A 27,110-nucleotide genomic window follows, 5' to 3' on the forward strand; every position below is an offset into this window, starting at 1 on the left:
CCTGCATGCATGGCACCCTGGTGGGAATGGCCACTCCCTCTCTCTCAGGAGCATCATACAGATGCTAGAAGTATGAGAACACTACCTGATGATGACTCCTTTGACTTTGAAATGTCTAGAAATAGAAGTATAGAGTTGGTTGAACCAGTGGAATATACCCGCACTGATATTTTCTCAGGTACTTGCAGCTGCATGACTCCAGTGAGCAATTTAGAAGTGGAGGAACACCCCCCCCACACACACACACACACACACACACATACCCAATACCCAGAGCTAGGTCTCCAAGGTCTGTTGTCATGATTTAAGTCATGTACCGTTAGAAGACACAGGTCAACAGTATACAAACACATTGAAAGGGTATAATTTCTTAATTCTCACTGTGAAGGTTAAAATGGTTATTGAATTAAGTATACAAGATGGATTAGAGATGGATTAGAGGCCAGGCTTTTTCCCTTCTTGCAACCTCTAAATCTTTAATAAGAAATAAGTCATTTAAATTAATCATAATGCTTAAATATGTGAAAATGATTATTCTAAGCAGTGATGTGTAAGAAGGCCTTGTCAGTTAAGACTATCAAGCCATAATACTGAAGAGTTTGTATACTATGTTCATTAAAGTAGTGTAGCACAGAGGGGTTCCTGGGTGGCTCAGTCAATTAAGCATCTGACTCGATCTTAGCTCAGATCTCGATCTCAGGGTCATGAGTTCAAGGCCCGCTTTGGGCTCCATGCTGGATGGGGAACTTAACTTAAAAAAAAAAAGTATTATAACATAGAAACAACTAATATGCACTACCAAGTTGGCTAGGCTCTAGAAGACGTCGCCATCAGGGGTTTTATCATAACCAACAAATGCTTATTGTCAGCTGACTGAAAAATACCATTTCTGGTGTCATGGAGAACACAAAAGTGTATGACTTAAGAGTTTGCCCTTAAACAAAATTTAAAATTTGCCAGGCATTAGAGACACAGGAAGATGTAGAACACTAGGAAATGTCACCAGGTAGGATGTGCAACGCTGCCTAGGGAACGGTATGGACAGGGAGTGATAGGAATTTTGTCTTCAAATTGTGTTCTGGGGTTAACTCCCAGCAGAAGAAAAAGAATAACTTGAACCAAGTCCTGAAAGGATAGGTGACTTCGAGTTCCATCTGTTCATCTGTTGTTACACTGTCTTAGAATCCAGATAAACTACCCCCCAGTATTGCATTTTTGAGTTGTGCAAAAATTTGAAGTTCATTTTTTTCTGTTAGAAAAGTAAATTGTTTGCTTTCACCCATCATGACTGAACTTTATCTCTTTTTAATTTAGAATTTCTCACTGAGTTTCCTTTCAGTGCACAAAAGAGACCTTTGCAGTTGTTTCTCGGTGACTTTTAGAGATTTAGTTATATACCCAGATATTTTAATTAGCATTGCTCTCAGTAAAAATGCCAATGGAAATCAACGTGGAACAGAGTATCTTCAAAGCTAAAAAAGTGGTCTCTTTAAATAAAGAGGGTTTGTTTGCCTATTTTTTTAATCAGCTGCTTCATATTTACTGTGGCCTAGTTAAAATTGTATTTAAACCATAGTATTCATGCAAAAAATTATTCAGTCAGAGTTTTTGGCCTAATGTAGTATATAGACAGATGGATTGATAGCTATATACACACATATATACAAACACACACAGTCCGAAAGAAAACCATGCAAAGTGAACTAGCATTGTGGGAGAGAAAGGAGAATTTATGTTGGGACAGCAGGGTTAGAAGGACCGAGCAACGTTTAAAGATTCAAAACAATAGCATTTAGCATGAAATCTACTTTTTATCATCCTTACCCAGCCATCAGAATGAAGAAAGACAGTGTCCAGCTGTAGCAGTAGTTTGGTAGCAGGAGAATTAGAAGTAAAGGTACTAGTGCCCGAGGGGTGGGTCATGAATTAATAATTGCTATGTGGCGGATGAGCCCGTCAGAAGAGCTGAAAATGAGGAAGTTGCCTTGCAGAGCGCTATCAATCACTCAGTGACCATAACTTCCAGTAATTAGTGTATTTTATGGGCCTTTGCTTCAGTGGCTCGAAAGCACATATGCTCCAGTCACAGCTAAACTTTGCCAGAGTAATATTCTAGGATGATTTATCCTCCTGCTGCACTGGGATATACCCCTATATTAGGTGAAGATTGTGAACTAAGCTGCAATAAAGTGTAAGTTTAGGTACAGTTTGCCCAGGTTGAGACCTCAATGTATCATGCTTTTCAGCATCCACGGTTAGGCTACAGCAAGCAATCATTTTTAACCGTGAAACAAATAAAGCAATTAATGGAACAGCATTAGGATATTGTACTTGTGAATTACTGTTGCCCTCTCCCCATTTAAGTGTCCACTGTAATAAGCCCATTTCTAATTAAAAAAAAAAAAAGCACACTCTATTGGAAACATTTATTTGTAATGCTGTCTTTTCTTCATTATTATTAGTAATCTGAGGGATAGAATGTAGGACCTTCCGAATGATGGAGAAGGACTTGATTTATTTCTTTGTGCAACTGTGTTTGGCCTCCTTAAGTTAAAATAAATTTACTTTTTATCCTTGGACTCTAGTGAGGATGAGTTGTTCTTTTTTAAATATTGGCACATGTTAAGAAGCACTCCTGATGGGAACCTCACATTTAGGCTCTTTTGACACAAAGAAAACATGTTATTTGCGAGCTCTCAGGAGCACTTGGCACTTTTGTACAGCCGTAATGAGTTATTTGTCGTGGTTCACCCACTGCACTAGAAGTCTCTTAGGCCTTTGCAGACAGGGTCCTTTGCCATTGCCAAAAACATCTGTAGAGCCCACAGTTCTTAGTGATTTAACAAGCTTTGCCACCAACCTGCAGTATGACCTTGGGCGAATTAATTAAGCTTCTGGTGCCTCCATTGGGCCATAATTCTGTTTGTGTTAAGAAAATCCTTGGAGTTTATAGGAAAGTGTTATGTGAAAAGTATAAATTGAATAGGGAAGAGATTTGCACAATCCTACTATACTCATTTTAGAGTGAAACGTTTCTACACCACTTTTAATGATGGTGTCCGTGAATTTCCTTACAGTAGACACCAGTGATAAGCTTATTTCTCGAAGCAGGGTAGAAAGGTAGACATAGTTCAGTGCTTTCGTTACATTTATTATCCCATCTTTAATTTGCAATGTATTATAATGTCACGCAAGTTAAAACAATAATAGTAAAACAAACTAATTGTCTTTAATTAAAGTGAATTAGGTTTTGATTTTAATATATTTGATGTAGTGAGAACTGATAACGTGGAGGGTCCCTAAGGTTATTAGGGCATATTTCTGTTGGGCCTGATGGTGTTAGTAATAACCCTCTTCCTCATAGTTCTAGACACGAACAAATATGTCACTTCATCAGTCTCTGTTACTCGCACTTATGCCCCTCCGCAGGGGTCGCAGATTCCACAAGTTATCAGCTAATGGCGTTATACATTAAAAATTGAAGCTTTCCTCACTCCGAGGCCTTTCAACGCTTTGTTCTTAAGCCCTAGACACTTTGGAGTGCAGCTGCAAACTATAGGCAGAAGATTAAATTAATTTGTAACTCTTTTTTTTTTTTTTTTTTTGGTCCTGCATTGCTAAATCCTCCACATTTAATTGAAACCCTACTTCAAGACGCTTTGTGTTTCTGTGTTCTTTGTTGTCAGTTTAACCTCCAAAGCACTTTAACACTGGTAAATTGCTGTTATATCCTTTGGATTGTTTTTAAACCATTCAGTAAGAGGATAGTGAAATTGATACATGGGAAAAAAGTAAAATCTTAGGGTAGATCTTGAGGTATTTAATATTTATTATGGTTCTTCACCAGCATAGTTTCAGATGATTTAAACTCTCTCTCTAGGACTGTGTAAATTGGTCTTGGGATGAAATCTCACCTAGGGAATTTTATGTAATCCAGTAGTTAAGTCTGATTTTTTAAAGTTTCCCTGTGTCTGAATGTTCCAAAGTGGCTGCTGCATTTCTGTAAAATGAAGGTTTAACTGCAGTGCACAATCTAAATGCAAGATCCTTAGATGGAAATTTAATTGTATAAAATGTGCTCAAGGTAATTAAGAACAAATTTTAGAGCATTTCAGACTATAAAGTCCTCCTTCAGCTAGATCACTGGCTGTATTGAAAATGCTTATTTTCAATTTGCAGTTATGCCAACAAACATAGAATATATCTAAATTAAGAATTAAAAAGAAATCCAGGGCTCTTTAGTATAACTGTAAATTTAAAACTACTCATACATTGTTGATATTCTAAGAAACATGATTCACCAAAAACATATTTGGAATGTGTATTCCCCACTTGCTTTCTTTCTTGATACAATTTATTTTTTCTCTTTATCATTTGTGACTTCATACGTAATTATTCATGTTCTCAACAGAAGCCATTTTTGTTGCTTTGTAAATAAATATCTTCTATCTTTTTGTTAAAAATACAGATGTTTCTTTCATGCTGTTGCTATGCATTTGGCAGTCATTATGATCATACCCCCACACACATATTTGTTATTTAAGTGATAAAATCCAACATATTCAAATGCTGCTAACTCAAGAGTATTTCATAGATTATGATAGGACAAATCAAAGATCAATAAGATGCCACTAAGGAACAATTTTAGTTTTACAGTAAAGTGTTAGTGGTTTACTGTTTTGTTTTGTTTTTTTTTTTTGGGGGGGGGGGTTACTGTTATTTAAATGTATTCCTGATGGTAAATGTTTCCAGAGCATTCTTTTTCTGCCTCTTATATAGTGAATTTCCCACAATGAACAGAGTATTTAGCAGTTTGCTGAATCTTAAGTATTTAGAATTAAAATGTACTTTTTTATTTAACATTAAATAGAATCCTCTCCCTCTCCCATCTCTTTACCTCTGCCCCCCCCTCCCCAAAAAAAAATAAATAAAGCTTTTCCAAATCTTTTACATTTGCAGCCGTTCCCCTCCTGGGAATGAAAAGGATGTGAGAGTCATTTGATGAATTGCTGGCGCTTATGTGCATCCACATTTTTCAATATACTTTTTTTTTTTAAACTGGACTTAAGCTGCCTATATTTAAATGCTTCTTTTGTAAAGATGATAAAGAGAGCAAAGATTTCTATTGGCTTAGTCCTAATCTGTTTGCTTTGTTGTGATTCTTTTTTTTCCCCTTTCTTTAACTGTTAACCTATTTATAAATCTAAATCTACATACAAAGGTCATTGGTTGGCTGAACTTAAACCATTTTACTCAGTAAATTTAATTAAGAAAATACAGTGCAACTCATAAGCAAATGAGTTTTTTCCTAGTTTTAAACCAAACCACCCTCTTGAGTGCTGATTGCCTTGCCCGACCCCTGGTGATACAGAAACAGGCAAAATTAAAAAGGACATTAAAGCTTCATTAAATCTGAAACACATTTAGTACAGTGACATATCTGCAGGCCATTTCAGAGAAGATTACATACTCTCTTTTGTAAGTTTCCTAATTTATAATACCTTGACAATAAAAACTGGGGAAATGCAAGTAGATTAATAGACCAGTAGGGGTAAAAGATACGGAATGGCCCCAGGTCCATCTGTCTGAAATATTCACTCATAGCATATGTGCTCCCTCTTTCTCGTCAGGGTTCGGTGTTTATTTTGACTTTTGACAGCCTCATGAGGGACCTGTTCTTCATGCAGCCATATCTGCTAAGAGACCTTTTTCTTTTTTTGCCTTCTCCTAATTGAACTTGATAAAAGGGTTCCAGAGCCTGGCTATATATTTCCTTCTCTTTTGCCACAAGACAAATAGTGTGGAACAAAAACACCTTGGTTGCATTAAACTTAGAAGGCCTGTGACATACATGGAAGGCAGCTTCCTTTCCCAGGGCCCTAAAATGACTGCTTTTGGTACCAGCCTAATGGTGCCACTGCCAGTTTTCACTGGTGCAGAATTGGAATCATTGTCCTGCTACTGGAACAGCAAGGTGGTGGCAGTCTAGAAGAAAGGAAATGATTGTTGAACTGCTCTGGTCAAGGACAAAAAACATTCTCTGTCCTCTGGCTCCAAAGAGGTCAGATCTGCAAGATGTCTTAGAGTAGTTCTCCCAGGAATGTAGTTGACAGGACTGCAATTTCATAGGATGTCAGAAAAGTACACACAAGGCAAAGCCAGACCCAAGAATGATGAGTTCACTAGTTCAAGCCCTGACACCTGTTTCCAAGCAGACTGGTACAGAGAGGCTCCCAGCTGACCAGCCTGCACTGAATTTTCTCTCTGTATGCATGGGGGGGTCTTATAGGGTAAATGAATGATATCAGCCATCCTTATTACATTGTACCAGTTATGGCAGAGGGCACCAAGTAGATGAGTGCAAGTTCCCAAGTTGACTGTAGCCTGGCCTCTCCATAGAACAATAATGACTTGAGAATTTGAAGCTTTGTGTTGAATGGAAACAATTCATATTTTTCATTTTATGCCACTCTTTTTTAAGCCTTCCATTAATCATTGCTTATTTACTTCCTTAGCAAAAACCAATGTCCCATATTGGTACCAGCCAGCAAATTTAGATTTCCACTCTATGTGTCATGGGCAGGTTCTTCTGCTCTGGAAAGCTACATGGACAGAATTCTTCCATGATCCTCAGTGCATGTTAAACGTATACCCAAGTGAGCGACACAGTGCCTATAGAATGGCTTGAGATAAAATATTCTAAATATTATCTACTAGTCACTAAGTTGCTAGCCTTTTTAGATGAGAGATCCTCCTCTTGGTAGTTTAATAATTCCAAATGGAAAGATACGCATAACTTGCATCCACAGATGACTGTGATGATGGGTGACAGCTTTTCTTGAGCTGCCATTGCCTGTCAAGTCAATATACAATCATGCAAAGGCTTAGCCTGCCATCACTGCCATGGTAGACCACAGTGGCTCCCCCTCAATGTGCCCGCTCCCGTTGTCCAGAAACACAGTGTTTGCGAAATATAAGGCAAATGGATGGCCTGTATTAGGTAAGATTGGAGTAAGGGGAGTGGAGAGCTGAGTCTCTCTCCTTCCTAATTTAAAACAGTATATAAACAGCAGGGACACCTGGATGGCTCAATGGTCGAGTGCCTGCCTTTGGCTCAGGTTGTGATCCCGGGGTCCTGGAATCAAGTTCCACATCAGGCCCACCGCGGGTAGCCTGCTTCTCCCTCTGCCTATGTCTCTGCCTCTCTCTCTCTGTGTCTCTCATGAATAAAGAAATAAAATCTTTAAAAAATAAAGCAGTACGTAAGCAACAAACAATCACATAAAACTGAAAGGGGGTTTGATTAACATCCACACTCTCCCACCTTGTGATGTTTTTGCTGTCTATGCTTTATCCTAGTCCCTTGATTAATGATATTTACTGAGTGAAATAATGGCAGTATGACTTTTTTAAAAAGATTTTTATTTATTTGAGAGAGAGAGCATGAGTGGAGTGAGGGGCAGAGGGAGAGGGAGAAGCAGACTTCCCACTGAGCAGGGAGCCCCATACGAGGCTTGATCCACCAGGACTGATCCCAGGACTTTAGGATCATGACCTGAGTCTAAGGCAGATTCTTAAACAATTGAGTCACCCAGGCATCTCAGTAGTATAACTTTATATCTTGATAATCAGTGAACTCTGAATATATAAGAATGAGTACAAGGTAATGAAACTGACTAGGCATTGCAAAACAGACACGTATATATAAATATACATCCAAATGAGCGTTGGCCTTTTCAAAGTAGTCACCTTACAAAGTCATATGGTTCATTCCTATTACATTGCTATTGCTCAGACTGGTTTTAGATCTTTGAAAATTAACCTCAGCATCTTCATGTCTGTCCTTATTAAGGAACAAAATATTTATTCTTTGCAGGTAGCTTTGGGTATTGGTAATACCCATAGGCCATTCAAACCAAGTCAACAAATAATTTACACAATCAAAAAGCTGGGGGGTATAATTTTAAGTCCGAGATAAAATGCAATTCTAATAAAATGAAGTAGGTGCTCTTTTGCTATTTGAAATGATACTAAACACAATTCCAAAGAAGTTCAATAATGTTTCAGTAGTATCCTTGTTTTTGAAACAAATGCACAACTCCTCAAGTTGTAGAAAAGCAATGTAAAACTCTAGAAAGAACACTGGATTAAGTTGCAAGTCTTATGGTCAGGCCCTAGGCTTCTCCTGATTCACTGTGCGAGAACTTCTTTAATGGGACTCTTGGGTTCTAATGTGTGAAATGGGTTGATGCTCTATTGGATTCATTCCAGCTTCAAAGTTCCCTGTGATTCTACTTTGAAAGTAGTTACAAATACATACAAAGGATTTCACAGGCCTGAGGATGAGCCACATTATAAAGTTGGAAAATTTTGCCACTGTTTTCTTTAAATATGTTATGGTATATTTGGAAAGTTTTACTAGTTTATATCAACTCTGTTCCAGGTTGAATCATTGTGCTTTTATAGGTGAGAATCCCAAGACCAAAATTAAGTGACCGGCCCAGAAACACATGGCAGTTTACAAATCAAGCAAAATTGGAAGCTCTCTAAAAATTGACATTCCCAATTTCAAACTTAGATCTACAGTCCTGACTTCTCAGCCTTGAAATGGCCACTTTCCTGCTAGTGATAGCTCCACACCCCCCTACCCACCATGGATAGAAAATGAATCAAAAAGATAATAAATTGATGAAAATAGTGGCAAAATTTTCTGTTCTATATGTCCCATTCCCCATTTCCTACAACACTATCTATGTACTTGTTACTAAGAACATTACAGAACTATGGGCTGGGAACAATAAGGTGTTTCCATCTTACAAGAGGAAAAGCCCACAGTTTCCTCTGGTTTTACAGCTCTGTCTAGGTGAAGACTGTCACACACAGGTAAATGTGAATAATGCCCAAAGAACTAAGAATATTCCTAAGAGAAGCCACATACTGCTAATGTTTAGTTGTTAAAATCAGAATATTTTCTCAGGGATGCAACATTGCCCATTGAAAATGTCCATTCTAAATACAACTTTAGTGTAATTACAGCAAATAGTTTAGTTTTAGTTCCTGCATCCAGGGTTGTGAGCTTTTTATATTTGCTGAATATAGTTCTAAAATTTAGTACTTGTCTGTCTTAAGGAGATCTGCCCTGCATGCAAATCTATAACTAGACAAATATTATTTCCTTTCCCAGCTTGCTCTTGGGAGGTTTCCATATCCTCAGGTAAGATTGTTCATTACTGCCGTTTGCCACTGTGACATTCATTCCTATGTATGAAGGTACAGGGAGCAATTGTGAACATTTGAGCCACATACAAATAAATCTGTCCTGTTAAATTGAAAAGTGATATCTTAAAGGAGTCATTTAAAAGTCTCTATTGATTTTTGATTTTTTTTAAACTCCAGATTTTTTTCCTCTTTGTTAAAGGTTGAAAGGCATCATCATGCTCTTCCTTTGTGTGACATTGGTGATGTTTTTCCTTATCCTCGCCCAGTGCCATGTGCTCATGCTGAGGTTAGAGAGGCACAGCCTTTTCTTTATACGGTATTTGAGCTTTTGGATTCAATTAAAATTATTTCAATTAAAGGGTTGTTGAGATGAAGGGTGAATCTAGATCATTATTTTTGCTACATAAATAAGCCCCCAATTTTATGTGGGTGTGATTCTGAATATACTATTTTTTAAAATGTGCCCGTTCCTATCCACATTTGTAAGAAAACAAACTGTCCATCATATTACCATTGCTGATGATAATCTTTATCATTTCTTTAAGATTTTTCTTTAGAAGGGTGCTAGCACTTAGAAAATATAAAGCTATTCTGGTGGTTTGAAAATGATTCCCCGATGTGGGGGGGGGGGGTAAGTGAAATGTCTAGAGGGATGAAAAATGAATGGTTTGACTGTTTTCCTCTGGTTGGTGCTCACTGTTTTTCTGGCATCTTGGTCTGTACAGGCCAAAGTGCCTGGAGGCATGTCTGATTTAAAGGTGGTGTTGGTCTCTGCTCTTTAAGCATCTATTAACTTGCTATTATTATGCAAATAAGTGTTGTATTACACATACTAATTTATGCATGGTTAGATTATGCAGATGCATCACAAACATGGTTATTGAATAATAGGATGGGGCTCATTCACTCTACCATCCTTATAAGCTGTTTTAAGCGAATTCTCCTGGTACCCATGTGGACATTTAAAGGCCCTTCACTTACTGAAATGTGTCTTTTGTATCCTTTTTCTTTTACAGTTAAAGCCATCAGATGAGTGGGAGAGAAATCGCCTAAGTTATTAGGTTCAAGAGTGTTAGACTCACTTGTCAAATTTGTAGGCTTCTTTGCTTAAATATAATCTTTTCCTTAAAGAGAAAATCTAAAGTGTAATTGCTTGGCATGCATGCTAGCATTTAGTCAGACTTTAGTGTATACAGCCTTGCTGCTTAGCTCTAGGTAGCCCATCAAATTAAAATCACATTTTCAGGATTTATAGCTCATTAGAATATTTATCTTGGTAAGCCTCTTATTCTGTCAGTAATTTTTAAACAATTCACTGTTTGGCCAATTTATACAATCCCCTAAAATTTTGTAAATGAAGACACCCTGTTACAGTATAGCTCTCAGAGAAGTCTTAGTAGAAAACTTGTAAACCATCTCATAAAAATGCCAGAGATTAAGAATGTAGCTATATTCTTGAGATTCCTAATGTGTCGAGTAATTAACCAGTGAGATTTGGTAAGTGATGAGTCTAAGAAACGGACTGCTGTTGTGTTTGACAGATGAAGCATTTGGATGCTCTGGTCAGATTTGGGAAGAGGCTGTACACCTTTGCAATTCTGTTTTCTTGAATGTTTAAGTATACATTTACTTGATCAGTCAAGTGGAAGCTGGAAAATTCTAATGTGCTGGACTCCCTAGTTAGCAATAACCTTTATGCCAGAGTGGGGGGGAAAGCTATATTCCTTGAATCGTGATACAATATTGTCACCAAACTGGGACTTTTATTTGAAATAATAGAAGCAGCTTTGATGCCATTAGGATTATTTCCCAGATCTTTCAACAGAAGTTTGTGCACTTTGTTGCTAGAATCAGTAATGACATTTGGTGGAGTTGGCATTTATTTTACAGGCATTGCACTATAGACTGGAGACTGGGAAAGGGTACTGAATCGATGCCCTTCCTGTCATCACACTGTCCTCAAAGTACATGAACAACCTTGTTTATTTTTGTAGTATTCCAGACACTGGATTAGGAATAATACCTTCTCTTTGGCCCATCACATATCTCACTTGAACCCCAAACCGTTCTGTGAGATGGCATCCCCTCATAAATTGGGCATACCAAATGGTTGATTTACTCAATGTTGAACTACGGTGAGGTTAGTTCCTTGGAATCCCAAGCTCAGTAGTCAGGAGTGAACCACAAACTCGCAGGATTGGGAGGGCTCTCAGACATCATCGAATCAAACCTCTGTACCATGTCTCTAGAAGCAAGCATCCACACTCATCTTGAATACCTTGAGTGATAAAACTCACTACTTTATAAATAGCCATCCAGTCAAAGCAGCTTTCAATTCTGTTTACCAAGCTGAGGATTGACGGCTTCATCCTCATTGTCACCTGTTGGTCTGACCCTTGAACAGGTGAAAGCCTTTCTTATATCCTCATGATCACATAGTTTTGCATCTCTTCTGTCCAGGACTGGGGACAATCCCAGGACATTGCTACTTTGAACTCAAAGTCAGGTCAGGGCACCAGATCTGAACTCTTCACTAGTGGCAATTTGAGAAGACGGGCCTATCAGAAAGAGCTCCTGACCAGGAGCTGAAAGATGAGAATGGGAACCCAGCTCTACCACAAACTGTGGTCACCACAGGCCTTAATTCTTGCTCTGTAACTCCTTGGAGCTTCAGTTGCCTTAACTCTATATTGCAGATCCTGATACCTACCTTTCCTGTCTCATTAGAGCAAGTATGCAGATCAAATGAGTTTATGGACAGAAACCACTCGCGAAAGTAACAAGGGCCCAACCCACTGGCCCTGATGTTGGGCCATAGCACAGAACAGAATTTCTGGTTGTCAACCAAAGTTCACAAAAGGATGTGCTCGGCAACCTGCCAGCCACAACTGGAGCAGAACATAAAATGAGCAGAGAGGAGAGGCCAGCTTTGAGACCTGTCCTCCCACCAGCCCAGCGTCAGTGCTGCTAACGGTGTCGTTAGCAGTGCCTCTTCCTGCCGGTGACACAGTGTGTATCCAGTGGGGACCCAGATGAGGGAAGGGTGTCAGGAAGGTATCAGGGAGAGTCAGTGGCCTGGGGCCAATATAAAGATGAAAGGACTGGATTTTTGTTGAGATAGTCTTCTCTATGAACTTCATTGTTTTGTGCATTAGTTTTTTATTTGTTCTTGGGAAGGACTGTCTAATCCTTTCCTTTAGGCCTTGAAGTTGCATAGCCTCACTGGCATGCGGTTTAGGACTCTAGAAAAAAAGTTTAGGAGCCTCTATAGACACACAGCCATATTACTACAACTTATAATAGGAACAACAGCAGTGTCTTGGGTTCATCTAGCCCCTTTCTGATGTCAAGCTTCATTCAGATCCCTTCCTGTTATCTGACTCAGGCTGTGAATCCCACCTGCAACAGCTATTATTCCCATCCTCCAGGTGAGCGACCGAGGCCTGGACAGGTAAGGCACCTTACCTGTGCCTTCACAGGGATGAATGGATACAGTTAGATCTGGGTCTGGTAGGCAACTAAACCAAATGCATGGGCTCGGTGTACTCTGAGCATGGTTGGCTGTTCACACCACTCCTCTTCTTCCCACTGAGCCCCTCCAAGCCCATCTCCTGGTTTTCCATCTCCAGGCAAGGAGGCCTCTTGTGTGATAAGATGTGCTGAACACCGGAGGCCATACCATGGTAGATAATGACAAGGCCATTCCCTAGAGCCCTTTGCTTTTGTACCTTGTGTTTAGCAGAGTGACAAGAGGGTCTAGAGGGCTCCAGAGCTCTCACTGACCCTACTGCCATTAAATTCTGGGTGCCTTTGAAGCAATAGGATCATGAAAAATTGTGTTTTTATATAGCTCACAACCACATATTATCTTCATTTCTTGAACAATTTAGCATTAACAGTAATTGGGAAAGATGCACAGGTCTGGAAAAGGACTGGAGCTGTGTATAGTTAATCATGTAAATCCAAGTTCAGTTGACTTAAAAAACATGATGGTGGGCAATGGTTTGTTTAATGACACCATAATTTAGGAGAAATGAAAAAGATTGCCTGCTAAAAATTATCATCCTTCATTCAAACTTTTCAATAGTGCCTTGCATTAAGATGATAGTAAATCCATTAGGGAGACTTCTCAGGGGATGTGCCAGCTCTGACATTTGGAAATTTGGTAAGCAGGATGTCTGCCACAGGAAAGTGAAGATAATACAGATACAAATGTATTTAAAGTACTTTTGTATGTATAAAAATGTTGTTGTTCTTTTGGCTACAATTCCTGATCTTGGTTAATAAATTACATCAAAATGACCTGAAGTTAAAAAAAGGAAAAAAATCTGAGCAAATAGTGCCCCTGGTATTGTAAAGCTTTGAATGTTTTCACACCCCATTAATTTATTACTTCTCTTTCTTCATCTTTAAATTTCATTTTTTTTTTCAAAAATTCCGACTCCCCGCTGCTGCAGTGATTTTCATCTTGTTGTTAATTTTCCCTGCTCCATATGGAGCTCCAGACATTTCACCTGGAGGCTGTACTAGATTTTGTTGTAGTGATCGTACTTCCGGAGGCCAAAACTGTCATTTAGGGTTCCTGGTGCATCTGTCTGCGCCAGGCTTTTCACTGGCATGGGAGAGTGTGAATAACAAATTGGATGCACCTGAGATTCAGATGATTAGTGTGTTTTGTGAATCTCCACGACTTGTAAGCAGATAGCTCTGGGGGGGCAGGAGGGCTGTACGGCAACTGCGGGTGAATCTGTACTCACACCTTACATTTGGGGCTTTGCGAAGGAAGCGCAAACATCCCAGGCAGTCTGAGTGCAGAGAGAGTAACAAATATTTCATCCCGCCTTGTCATTGATTAGAAAAGAGCCTTTAATTTCATTTCACCCCATGTTGTGATTAATTTGCATTCTTTGTCAGAAGTTAATGGAGTTTTTTATGGTTCACTCTGAAATCCGTGAAGACATCAGACTTGATCTGATGTTTATACAACCGCCAGCGGAATTTTTTCGTTTGATTGATGGCAAGCTTGATGTTATTCCAAACGGCTTTTTAAGCTGTTTTTAAGAATTATTTGAATAAAATGCAGGCAAGATATTGTTGTAACGATCAAGATTATCTGTTAAAAATCTGTTTCAAATAAAGACGATGATAAGTAGTAAAAAGGATCAAAAACATAAGAGATATAGTGAATGGCAACGTTATTTGTTAAAAATACATAAGAATGGCATTCAAATAAGTTATTGCAATATCTAGAGATCATTTTTCTTGAAAAGAATATACTATCATCTGGCCAAATAGAATAGTTAAGGCTACGGTAGAAGGAAAGTCTGGATCTTTGGGATTAAAAGCCTTTACTACCAATTGGCTAATTCTCATTTATTCTGCTAGCTTTTGCCACCAATGTACAAAATAGAGATCTAGAGTTCTTAACTCGAGGAGACAGGGTCTGTCAGGCCTGTTAGCTCAACAAAATGATGACGTATTACTTGTCTCAATAAAGAGGCATTCTTAAATCCCAATACAAGTTCAACATAAGTGGATAATAGAGGATTTTAAGTGAAAGACATGCATTCTTAATAGTATAACGACTGGCCTTTTTCATAAGATAGTACAGAAATGGAATTCCCTGTTTTAAAATCAGAATACCCCAGTTGTTTGTGGGTAAACGGAATGTGTGTTCATCCCCTGTGCACTATCTATCAAAGTACGAGAGAAGCTGTAGGTGGCGTTTGCTCAGAACCCCCTGCTACTAACCAAGGAAATACGTTTTGCAAATGCTTTTTGATTACTAATACCGTTTGTTTGATTTGGGGGCTTTGCCTTGCTTCAGCAGATTCTTGCTTTGCTGTGATTGCTGCCAGTGAAACTTACTCAGGTCAAAAAGCTACTTATCTGAGCACTTTCACTTAAAACAGATTAATTTATTTGCTGTATCTGAAACTTTGCTAAATAATTGGGTGGGTTTAATTGAACTTACTGCTTTCTGATCCTTGTATTAACATGATCTAAGGTCCTTTTTATTATATACAATCCATATTATTGACCAAATTTGCCCTGTTTTCATTTAAATGTAAGCAGCTTGTCAAGGAGAAAATATTTTGTTTAACTTGGCTTGGAAACCTGCTATTTTAATGTGTTTTTCTTTTTCGATTGACAGACTGTCTTTTAAACATTCATTTATTCTGTAGTAATAAATTGTGCTCTGGATAGAGCATTTGTCTCATAATGGAGTAGAAAGCGTGTGCTCTTAAAACTATTTTAAAATATTAAACACTTTTCAAAAACTAATGCTGAAATTCTAGTTTTTATACCTAATTTTATTCATGTTTTAAAAGCCTTTGACTATGCTACTACTAATCCTAATTTTGATAATTTAATATTGTTTTATATCCAGTGTTAAATTCAGACCATAGATTTTATTACCTTATTTATGTACTGATGTATTGATCATGACCAGAGCAACCTAAAATTGCAACATAATACCTCAGAATTTGACCTTCTTCGAAAAGAGGTATTTGGAATTTATCCTCTGTTACGTAAACTTTTTGAAGTCCAGAACATCAAGGATTCTATAAAGTCATAAGTATCCAGTTTTTTGTGTGAGGTCTCTAGTCAGAGGGGGAAAAAAAAAAAACAGTAGTAGGTAATTACCCCAAACTTTAAGTACTCACCTGTAATTGGCAAGACTCCAAAAGAGCAACATGGGTGCAATTTTTTTGCTAGCCAGATTTTTAGCCTACATGTTTTAATCCATTATTATTTTCATTCTCGTTACTTAGGGTATAGACTAAGGGATTTACCTATGTAACTCTTAGGAATCCCCAAAGTGTGGGTTGCTTAGAAACATGACATTTTTCATTAAAGATAAATTACTTATCAATACCTCATTTGGGGTAAATGCAGTTAGCCAGCTAGGCTAATGAACCCTGTCTTTTTTAAAACACTAACCCCATGTTGTTTTGATTTTATGGCACCTCCTAAACTATTTCATGACATACATCTCAATTCAATTCAACATGTATTTGTCGTTGAGAAAGCACTCTGTGCTGGCACTGTGCTGAGCACCGGAAGTACAGAAATGAAACAGATGTGGTCCCCGCTCTCAAAGAGTCTAGTCTAATGGAGAGAAAAATATAAAACACGTGGCAGTTGATGCAAAAGGAACCCAATAGGAGGTAGTATGCTCTGGAACTGGTCAGCTCACTTTAGAAAGCTGTGAAGGTTTCACCGAGCAGGTGATGCCAGAGCTGAGGCTATGAGGCTAAAAGAATGGGAAAGAACTTTCTAGCCACTCTAGTCAGAAGGACACTCATCTGGTAAAAGCTAAAGGTCTGAAGCAGCATGTTGTATGTAGTATCCTTCCAATACTTTAATTCAGTAGGGTACTACTACTTCCACTTCTACTACTACTACTATTACTTTTATTTCCCTACCAGTTTAGAAATTTCCCTAAGTAACTTTAAAGCAGCCCTGGAAGGGAAGGAAAAAATGGAAGGGCACAGTGGTAGAGGAGAGAGGTGATGTGTCAGGATGGAGATGGCAAGTGCAGCAGAGACCAGGTAATGAAATTGGGGTTGAGAATTTCATGAATCCCTTTGAGATGACTGGGAGCCAGTCTGAGGCTGGAAATCATTACATTTTAAGATCTCTGCCCCCAAGGTCAGCTGCCACATGCCTCTGAGGGACTTGGCACATCACAGGACATTTTCTAGACTGCTGGGGGTGGGGAGTTGTCATGATCAGATGAGCTAATACCTAAGAGGACACTTTGAAAAATATAAGAGGGTAAACAAGAGCAAGGTAATATTAGTATTATTTATATTTCCAGAAAGTACTTTAGGGATTTACTTATGTAGCTCTGAAAATATATGACCATGTCTCATGTCTCATACCAGGTAGGACTAAAATGAATTACTTTTCTGATCCCACAAGAGCCTTCCTTTACAGTCTTTCTTTTTTGAGTTATAATTTATCATTCACAATCACAATCATAATATATAGAATTATATACAGAACTTAGTCATTTTTAGTTCAGTAACTGGGGACCCTGATTCTTTTACAATTTTTAAATAATCTGTTTAGCCCGGAAATAGAATTGAAGTTTGAAGTAATGAACTTGGTGCCCAGTCTGGCTTTCAGGTGGCAGGCAGCTTTGCCATCTTGTCTCCCTCTTGGGCTCTGTGGTCTGGGAGCCCTTCCACTGTTACCACCTTGGTTTTTATTGGTGCTGTCTGCTACTTCATGGGGTCATAGAATTTCAGAATGTAATGAGACCTTACAATGATCTATTCCAACTCTTTTATTTCATAGAGGAGGAAATGGGATTCCAATAGCCATTCGGTGATTCACTCATGATTACCAGGTATTAGCAACAGAGTTCCCACTCTAGAGAGATGGTTGCAGGGAGAAAGGCACCCAGAGGCTTTGAGCCCAAATGGCCATTTTTATTTTACATAACCATCCACTCAAGTACTGCCTCCAACTGGCGTGTCTGCAGAGATGGAAGGGACTTGTCCCAGGATGCTTCCTGTCTACCAGATAATTGCTGATGGGTACAGATCCCTGCAGGGAACGTGGTCCTCAACAGTGGTAGCAACAGCAACAAAGACATCAACTTTGATCGCACTCCAGTGTTTTATTTATCACTATTTTCAGTTTAGAAAACTTGGATAGATTTGGGACTCTAAGTTAAAGAAGGGGGCAGACCCAGCCAAGTTTTGTTTGAGCACAAATTACTTTTTAGATGTTTAACAGTTCTGAATGAATGCCTGGGGGGGGGGGCTTGGGAATTCTTCCTCAACTAAAATGCTAATGATGCTCAGAACTCAACCCTCTTTAGTGCCAATAAAATGGACAAGCTAAGTTCGTTGAAAACTCACTGAGTTGCCTAAGAAGAGCAAAGGAGATTTGATTTAGGACTGGAGATTGCCCAGGACACACCAAAGAGGAAAGAGGGTCCCACGGGCTGCTAGGAGCTAAGAAAGGAGACAGTTGTTTGTTTATGCACACAGCCAGGGTGTGAGCTCCAAGGAATTGTGGGAAACTGAGGCAACCAGTCAGAACCAAGTGTGGACTCTGTTATGCCATATTCTGTCAAAGTCTGTAGATGTTGACTGCCATGAAGAGAGGGAATGAAAAGCTAGAGAATAGAATGGTCAATCTTAGGAGGAAAGGAGGCCAGAGGAGGAAAGAAAGACCAAAGAGGATAATGAAGCTTGTCTTGTTTTCTGTTCAGAAACAGGCTGCAAAAAGCACCATTCTGTACATAAGGAGACCTTGACTACAGTCCTAGTTCTAGTTTGGTTAAATGCAGTAAGCAAAAGAAAGTTGCCAGCTAAAGGCCTTCCTCCACCCCCTGTTCTTTGGACAGCCCTTTGCCTCCCTAGCCAGGCAGCTACAAATGCTCACTGACTCACTATAGAGTGGACGGGGAGGCAAGAAGTGACACCCCCAGCAGATAACCAGTGGAATCGTTGGCTGCCCTCCCTCCCCACCACAGATCTCAGTTTTCTCATCTGAAAGAGGAGAGAGGTGTGCTAGGTCAGTGATTTGCAGAATGATGAGAGACAGGACATGAAATAGGTAGGTGGACATTCACTCCTTGACACACACAAACACACACACACACACACACACACCAATCCACACACAAACCCCAGAGCAGTTCTGTTTTTGTCTGTTAATTTTTGCTTATGTATCTAAATAATATCTTATAAGAACTTAGGGTTATTTGGTAAACAGAATCAGAAACATGCTGGCCTAGTTCCTTCTGTGGTTTCCTTTCATTTTGTATGAGCAACTTCCCCCTCTTTTCCCTATCTTCAGCTGCTTTTCTCATCATCATCTCCCCAAGTATGCTCTTGGATTCTTTTGGACCAGATTTTACTTATATCAAAATGAGAAGTGTGCCCTACAACTCAGAAACAGAAATCAAACTTTGTTCAGTTCATTCTAGATCCATGACTTCTTTAAATCTTGTTTTGAATCTCATTTACAGTCAAACCAATAAGACACATGTTAATTAACATCATTACGCGTAACTGTATTTCAAAATTCTTTCCTTTTTAATCCCATATAAAACATGTAGTGACTGCAATTGCAATTTATCTCAAAATCTCAGCAGGTCAAACAATGTTGTCAAATACATCATGGCCAAAAAAAAATTTTATTTTATTTTATTTTTTTTTATTTTTTATTTTTTCAAAAAAAATTTTTAAAGGCAGCAATATGTAGAGTCTTTGCCCATAAAGAAAGCATTCCTTGAAATGCCTGAAAATATCCCTTTTTTGGGGGACACTGCCTTAGAAATCTACGGCTCCTTGAATCTAACAAATTGTATCTTATCCAAATGAGTGTCATTTAGGAGAGAATGCAAGCCCTCTGCTTAAGTCTTATCTTTATCACTAATTTTCAGGGACCTTCAATAAGTCACTCATTTTTTAAAAAATTTTTTTTAATTTTTATTTATTTATGGTAGTCACAGAGAGAGAAAGAGAGAGAGGCAGAGACATAGGCAGACGGAGAAGCAGGCTCCATGCACCGGGAGCCCGATGTGGGATTCGATCCCGGGTCTCCAGGATCGCGCCCTGGGCCAAAGGCAGGCGCCAAACCGCTGCGCCACCCAGGGATCCCTAAGTCACTCATTTTTGTGGACCAGCAATGGTAGCTCATCCATCCCCTGGGTCCCAGACTCCAATACAGTGCCTTGTATAGAGTACTTGATAAAGATATATGAATAAGTGAGTTAGTGATTTAGTCTAACTTGACTTTTTTATAGGTTGGCATAGCAAATTTTAGAATCAGAAGGAACTAAGAATCAATACACACTTTTAGGCTTTAAATTAATAATTTTGTCCCCTTTTCTTCTGTGTCCATATTTCTACCCTATCCTGCCAGCATTAATACCTGAAGGATAAAAGCTTCCAAAGAGTTGTCTTAAGATACTTGAGGGTTTTATATAAGAAAAGACATGGATTTGTACTGTCAAGAAGGTAGAACTGGAATGAGAGGTAGAACAGACAGACAGAAGACCTAAGCTCCCCATCACTGTAGGCATCCAGGCCGAAGTCCAGTCAGCTAGGAGTATAATGAAGAAGGGATTCAGGGATCAAACAGAGGTGGGTCAGACTAAAAAACCTTTTAAGATTCTTTCAAGTCCCAAGAGTCTATGATTCTGTTTCAGTGTTGGACAGGCCTCTCCTCAACCAGACAAACAAAAGGCTGATGATGTATTTCCTATCTGTTGCAAGGGAGAGGCAACAGGTAGAAACTTCCTCAGACTTGTTTAGATTCTGCAGTTGGTTTAATCATATACTTATTTTGACTCTCAAATACCCTGGTCAGTATGAAGCATATAAGAAATAGAATATAGGAAAGAAGTAATTCTTCTTCAGTCCAAGATTAATAAACTTCCATGTTTCTCTCCATGAGCCAACTATGTGATATGGCTATCAAAATCATGAACACACTTATAGCTTCTAGAAGTTTCTTCTACTGAGTGGTGTATAATGTCCCGAATAGGGTGACTAAGCCAGTCAGTCTGAGGTATGTGTGCAGGTGTGGGTGTCCTGCTTTATGAGGAACACATGCACATGGAACCACATTCCAAGAAATGCCATCATAGTGGTGGAGATTGTCAAACCACACCTAGCTCCTCCAGGCAGTTTTCCAGTTCAGGTAGCGAGAAAACCCAACTCAGGTTGCCTCAACTACAAAGGGATTTGATTGAACAGCATGGCCAAAAGTCAAGTATTGGTGGGTTTAGGTAGAACTTGGTCCAACAAGTCACTTTTGACTCTGTTCTTGGTGGGCTTCTTCCTTCACAGACCAAGACTGGCTTAGGGTTCCAGGGCGACCTGCTTCCCTATTAGAAGGGAAGAGCAGGTCTCTCTTCCCCAGAGACAACCGGAGGCCCTAGGCTTCAATTTGATTGGATAAGTTTAACTCCCCAAGCCCAGGGGATCTAGATGATACTGACTAGTTTAAGCCTGAACCGCATGTCCCACCCATAAAGCTGGTGGTGAAGTAGCTGGAGGTGAAGCACATGGGCTATTGAGGGGCAGGGGAATGTTATTAGAGTGTCATTAGTAATAGAAGGGGGAAGAATAGAGGGCAACCAGTCATAGGAAGAAAACAGGATGTGCACTCAGGAAAGAAAACATTGCGGAGAAATAACCCATCTTCAAATATGCAAATTGCCATCACTAGAAGTCTAGTGACTACAGCTCCAGACCATGGGCATATCTTGTGGGAGGACGTATTTGAACTCATAATAAGAAAGAACCTTCCAACAATTTAAGCCACCCAGGATCGAATAACTGAAATCCCATCACTGGAAGTCTTCTAGCAAAGACAGGATGCCTGCCTGTCAGGAATATTATAAAGTAAATTGCCACATGGAGCAAGGAGTCAGACCAGGTGACCTCTAACATCGTTCTGGATTCTATGGCATGTAGAGGATTGGAGCTAGTAGAAGTACAGACCAAATGAGAGCTTCAGAAAAAAACCCATTAAGACATTTTGACATGTTAAAAATCTTTTGCTATAGCAGGTTTATTTGACCATAAAGAATGGAATGGTCAACAGGCCTTTCTCAAAAAAGCTGCATCTCCCCTAACTGCCTGCACCCCCCATACACACATAATTGATGTTCTAAGCTAGATTCTGAAACAAGACCACCCTCTTTTGGAACAAAGAAAAGGGAAAAGTTTGATACAGCAACTGTATCTTCTTTGAAAAGAAAAATATTCTAAATCTTATCTGAAAGGAAAGTGCTTAATGGACATCTTGGCCAGTCTTTGTACCACTAGGGAGAGGGTTAATTTTATAATTCACATTGATCATTTTAAATTATGTTTCTGAGCCTCTGCTTTTCTCACAAAATTCAAGTCTAAATATTAAAATTTACATTTGCCCAGAGGATGATTTACTAGGGTTCCTATATACCTATGTGGAATAGGACATGAGCTATGTCAATTTTAAATACACAAGAGATAAGAGTGTAGACTGGCAGTCAGGTCCTTTCTTTCCTGCTCACTGACTGGTAGACCCAGCAAATGAATAATGTTACACTGTACCTTGATGCTCTGGCTGCTGTGTTTTGTGTGAAAATGCATTGTCCTTGATACTCAGGAAGCGGTAAGAGCCAAGTGATCTAATTTATGGCTGTGATGATTTTCTTTCTGGTCCCATCTGAGCGGAGCCCTCCTCTGGGCATCGTAGAGACTTTCTGTCCCACCTAGCTGTTTGTGAGATTCAGGGATGTCTGGTTTTGGCTTTTCAAAACTGGTGATTGCTGAAGGCAGCAGAGAAAGATGCCATGAGTAAATCTTAAAAGGTGGGGAACCTAATGACTCTCTCATAGCCCATTGAGTCGCTCCTTACTAAATCTTCTTACCACCTATTTTTAAGTCCTTAGTTTTTAATTAAGTCTCATGATTTATTTTGAACTTGAACAGGGACCAAGGCTGATAAACAGGAGAGATACAATGGCACATGTGAATTTTACTTGTTCATTTTATATTTTAGTAATTACGTATTATTCATTTTCTTTGTTTCCTCATGCATTCAATATCTAAAAATATCAGTTTGTCAGAATTCCCATGTATGGTTCACTAGAGTACATTCTGTTCTACTTTTTTTTTTTCCTAAAGCAGTCCTTTGTCTAGGAAATCTTACTTTAAGTTAGTGGTACCAAGCATTGTGGTTACCTTGTGGTCATGTGGAAATAATTCTTTTCTCTCACTGAAGCCTTTTTGAGATTTGAGCACTTTGGTTTTATAAGTTATAATGCATTGGAGGCCATGTGTCCCTAAGTTTTAGCACCCAGCACAGTGCCAGATAAAATGAGATTGAATGCCAGTACCAGTTCTCCCATGGGTAGAAACAAGTGCTGTGGCACCTGAATGGAAGCTATGTCTGGGGGGAGTCTTCGGATTCCTCTAGTTCATCCCTTCACTTTGTATACAAAGGCTGAGCCCAGTGAAAGGAGGGAGCCTCTGAGGCCATAGGGGTCTGACAGGAATTCTGGGGGGTTTTCTCAGTGTTTGTGCATTTTCTCTGCACCAGGCAGCTTCCTGAATCAGCAGTCAGGTCTAGGCCAGTCTGTATCTATGATCTTGGACACTGTGGCCCTCTAAACCTCAGTTTCCCTAGCAGCAAAGTGAGTAGATTGAAGTAGACTATCTCTGCAGCTACTTTCATTAAGAAAACAAAAACTACTGGGGGTTATTCTGTATGTTAGTAAATTAAACACCAATAAAAAATAAATTAAAAAAAAAAAAAAAAAGAAAAAGGAAGAAAAACAAAAAACAAAAAAAAGAAAACAAAAACTTTAGGTCATTATTCACTTAGAATATAAAAGTCTCAATTTACCATAATCCTGGTTCATATTAGGCAGGGTTAGGCTGGACGCATCTGATTTGGAAAGAGAGTCTGCAAAATAGCTTTCGTTCCTAAAACACAAAAATGTAAAATAAGAATAGAATGTTGAAGGCTAGAGTGTGATGTCAGTGACACCACACACACACACACACACACACACACACCCCTGGTATTCTTTAAAAATGCCAACCATATCATTTAATTTTATATTTCCTTTTTCTACTTAAGAGAAAATAACACAGGCTTGAAAAGCAGTAAATATGTAAAGAGAAAATTTGTCAACTGATATTGGAAGATCTGACCTCGGTCACACATAAATCTCTCCGACAAGGGCTGCAGGGCAAGTCATAATTTCTGAGAGTAAAAGAGAAAATGAAAGCTATAGCCGGTGTCTTCTCGAACTTACGTAGGTGGATCATTTTAGTTTCCTGATTGTGCTTCTGCACATAATGTAAAAGGGCTGGTGGCAAGTCCACGGCTTTCCCGCTCTGTAAAAAGCACCTCTACAGAGATGGAAATGGAACGTGGGGCTCCCAGACTTGCTATTTCTCGCTGGAGTCATGGACTAAAAAGTTGAAGGCCCCAGCAAACTTTTGCATTGGCAGTTTCCTCTCTAGGATCATTTTCCAGTCATTAGTCATGTTATAGGAGCTTTTGAGATTGCCAACTACTTGGTCCTTGCAAGGAAATATATGATAAATGTTACTGCAGGAATACCCCATAACTGATACCTAGGCCTGCCTGTTAGGAAGGCAGTCTTCCCCGTTTAAACATACAAGGATCTGTCTTACATCAAACTGAGGCTTAACTATCTCTGGTTAGTGTGACTTAAGTCTTGTAGCTAGGGGCTGAGAAAAGAAAAAGAAAAAGAAAAGATTCATCTAATTAGTCTATCAAAATGCTACTAGTTCTGGAGTCTGATTAGAAAAATATAAATGATCGGAGCAATTGCTGTTCTGCTCATTGTCCCAGAGTACTGGTTACACATAGGAAACTCCCACCACCAGCAGAGTGTGCAAGCAGGACTCTGGACTTGGACGAGTTAGTTATAAACGGCATTTCATATGTTGTGGGGTACAGGCAGTTCATCAGCCCTAACAATATTATTGTGTTCCTCTGAACTCTGCTCTCACAGCTAAGCATTTGGAAGGCAGACCTAGAATAAAGGGAGGCATTCACAAAACTAACATTTTATATCGAGTACCCTTAGTACCACTTTTAATGTGCTATAAAACTAGGGGCTTCACTCTTTCATGAACTGTGTGCAAAAGCAGAGGCAATGACTGGAGGTTGCCTTTGCTTCAGTCTGTTTTATGCTTGCTGCTCCAGTACAGTAATGCGATCTTTGAAAAAGGTAAACAACAAAGAGTTTAGCGGTGAAAAATATGCCTAATATAAATACAGTCGAGTCCATGGCAGTTCAGAATTTGAAAAATATGACTGTGGCATTAAATTTTCTGGTGAAATTAAACAGAGGAACAAAATACATCCTTGAAGGCAATATATCTGAGACAGAGAAAGGAAAGGATATATCTAACTCTATGGTCTATGTGGCATTCATATAAAGAAAAGCACAGTAGCTTTATTTAATTGAGAAAATGAATCAATTACAATGATATTGCATCATCAAGTTCTTGTGAAATAGAAGATATAAGTCACCGCGTTGTGTAACAGTGTTAAAAAGTAATTGAGTATCTTAAGCATTTTGAATCAATTTCAGGTAGTAGCACTGCTACCTTAATACAAAATTTATGAAGATGATTTCATATAATATGTAGCTATCAAAGCCGTGTAATAAAACCTGGTAACAACATCTCTCTTTAAAAACCTGGGAAAATCGGTCTAGTTATAAGATCGTAAAAAAAGACTTTGATATTGCTGTTTCTTTCTCATAGTAAAGAGAAAGCATTAAAATAGTAAAATTTTAAGTTGTCTTAAACCATGGTTTCTTTAACGCACAGAGTAGGGCAAAGTGGAGAACTCTTAAGAGCTCGGTTCATGAGAAAATGTTCTCCCCTGAACTCATTTCACACCACTTATATGTTGCTGGGAACAATGTTGTACAATTTATTCCTGAATTTATTTTGAAACATCTCACTTAGAATGTTTGCTGCATGTTTTCCCTCAGAGAATGTTGTAATCCCCCTGACTATCGGAAATTTGTGAAAAACATTCTCTTTGCCAAAACTGGATTTCTGATTCTTAGTTCATTACAAGTAACTCTCCTGTTGAAGCAGATATATCTTACTAAGAATGGAGGATGGGGGAAGAGTATCCATGTGTACTTAGAAAAAAATAAAAGCAAATGCCAAAGGTGTCTCCTACCATAGGAGAAGTTACCTGGGCCTTTCAAGACTTTTGGAAGGTGGTATGGCTTATTAAAATCCTTATCCACTCCAGGGTAGCAGGTAACCCGTCTTCCTTTTTAAAGTAAATCTTTACCCATCACAGCATTATCCAGAAATACTCCCTGACTAGAGGAAGGAGCAGTAATTCAGCAAAGCATTAAGTGGGAACCATCCAAGGCGACTTGACAGCCAGTCAACATTGGGCAGAGGTTTTGGAGAATGGTGACTAGGGAGAGCAGGGATGAGTGGGTGCCATGTGCAGTTGGGGTAAAACATGGGAAAGTGCTTTCAAGCATTACGTGAAGGGTCTGCCGATAAGCCATATGGATGCAAAAGAAATGCGAAAACATATATTCTGCCCTTGAGAAGCTTGTAGTCTAGTTCAGAGGAACCCGCCAAAAATTGATAATTTATCAACTTTACCACACCAAGTATAAATATATACAAAATCCAGTTGTTTTTAAATAATGCTGTGACTGTAGACAGATATAATACAGATGGTGGAAAGAAAGGATCATGGGAGAAACCCCGGCATCACTGTTCCCATGGCCTTGGGCCTGCCCTGTCTTCTGGGAAGCCAGTCTTCGATCAAGAGGCTACAAATGATCATCCCTGGGGCGCCTGGGTGGTTCAGTCCATTAAGTGACCCAACTCTTGGCTTTGGCTCCGGTCATGATCTCAGGGCAGTGAGATTGAGCTTGAGCCCTGCATTTAGGGTTCCTTGCTCAACGAGGGGTCTGCTTGATGTCTCTCCTTCCCCCTCTCCCTCCCCCCCTGCTCCTCTCTCTCATAAATAAATAAATAAATAAATAAATAAATAAATAAATAATAAATAAATAAAATGTTAAAAAAAAAAAAAGAAATGATCCTCCCTGCCAACCTAAGGGTGGTTGTGCAGAACAAATATACATGGAAAAACTTTTTATTTCATTTATTTTTTTTGAAGATTTTATTTATTTATGTGAGAAGGAGAGAGCACAGGCAGGGGGAGGGGCAGAGGGTGACAGAGAAGCAGGCTCCCTACTGAGAGGAAACCAAGGGGGAGCTGAATCCCAGACCATGACCTGAGCCAAAGCCAGATGCCCAACCAACTGAGCCACCCAGGTGTCCCGTGGAAGAACTTTTAGGACACCATCAAAATTTTGTTAATTTAAAAAATACATT

The 27,110-nt window shown here is 39.1% G+C and overlaps 1 protein-coding gene across 9 annotated transcripts in view; it reads left to right on the forward strand.

Annotated features, from left to right (window-relative positions):
* MAP2K5 (mitogen-activated protein kinase kinase 5) overlaps positions 1 to 27,110 on the forward strand; it is a 256,636-nt gene that overhangs the window by 163,632 nt on the left and 65,894 nt on the right. For 6 of the 9 annotated variants that reach the window (XM_038580795.1, XM_038580794.1, XM_038580792.1 and 3 more), the window contains one exon: positions 9,185 to 9,214. The exons of 2 other annotated variants lie outside the window; for them this stretch is intronic. In XM_038580795.1, coding sequence (XP_038436723.1) covers positions 9,185 to 9,214 — 30 coding nt within the window. Of the gene's footprint in view, positions 1 to 9,184; positions 9,215 to 21,708; positions 21,745 to 27,110 lie in introns of those variants that run through there. One more of the 9 variants, XM_038580798.1, reaches the window with a different exon arrangement.

The sequence above is a fragment of the Canis lupus genome, chromosome 30 (assembly GCF_011100685.1).
Source record: "Canis lupus familiaris isolate Mischka breed German Shepherd chromosome 30, alternate assembly UU_Cfam_GSD_1.0, whole genome shotgun sequence".
NCBI lineage: Eukaryota > Metazoa > Chordata > Mammalia > Carnivora > Canidae > Canis > Canis lupus.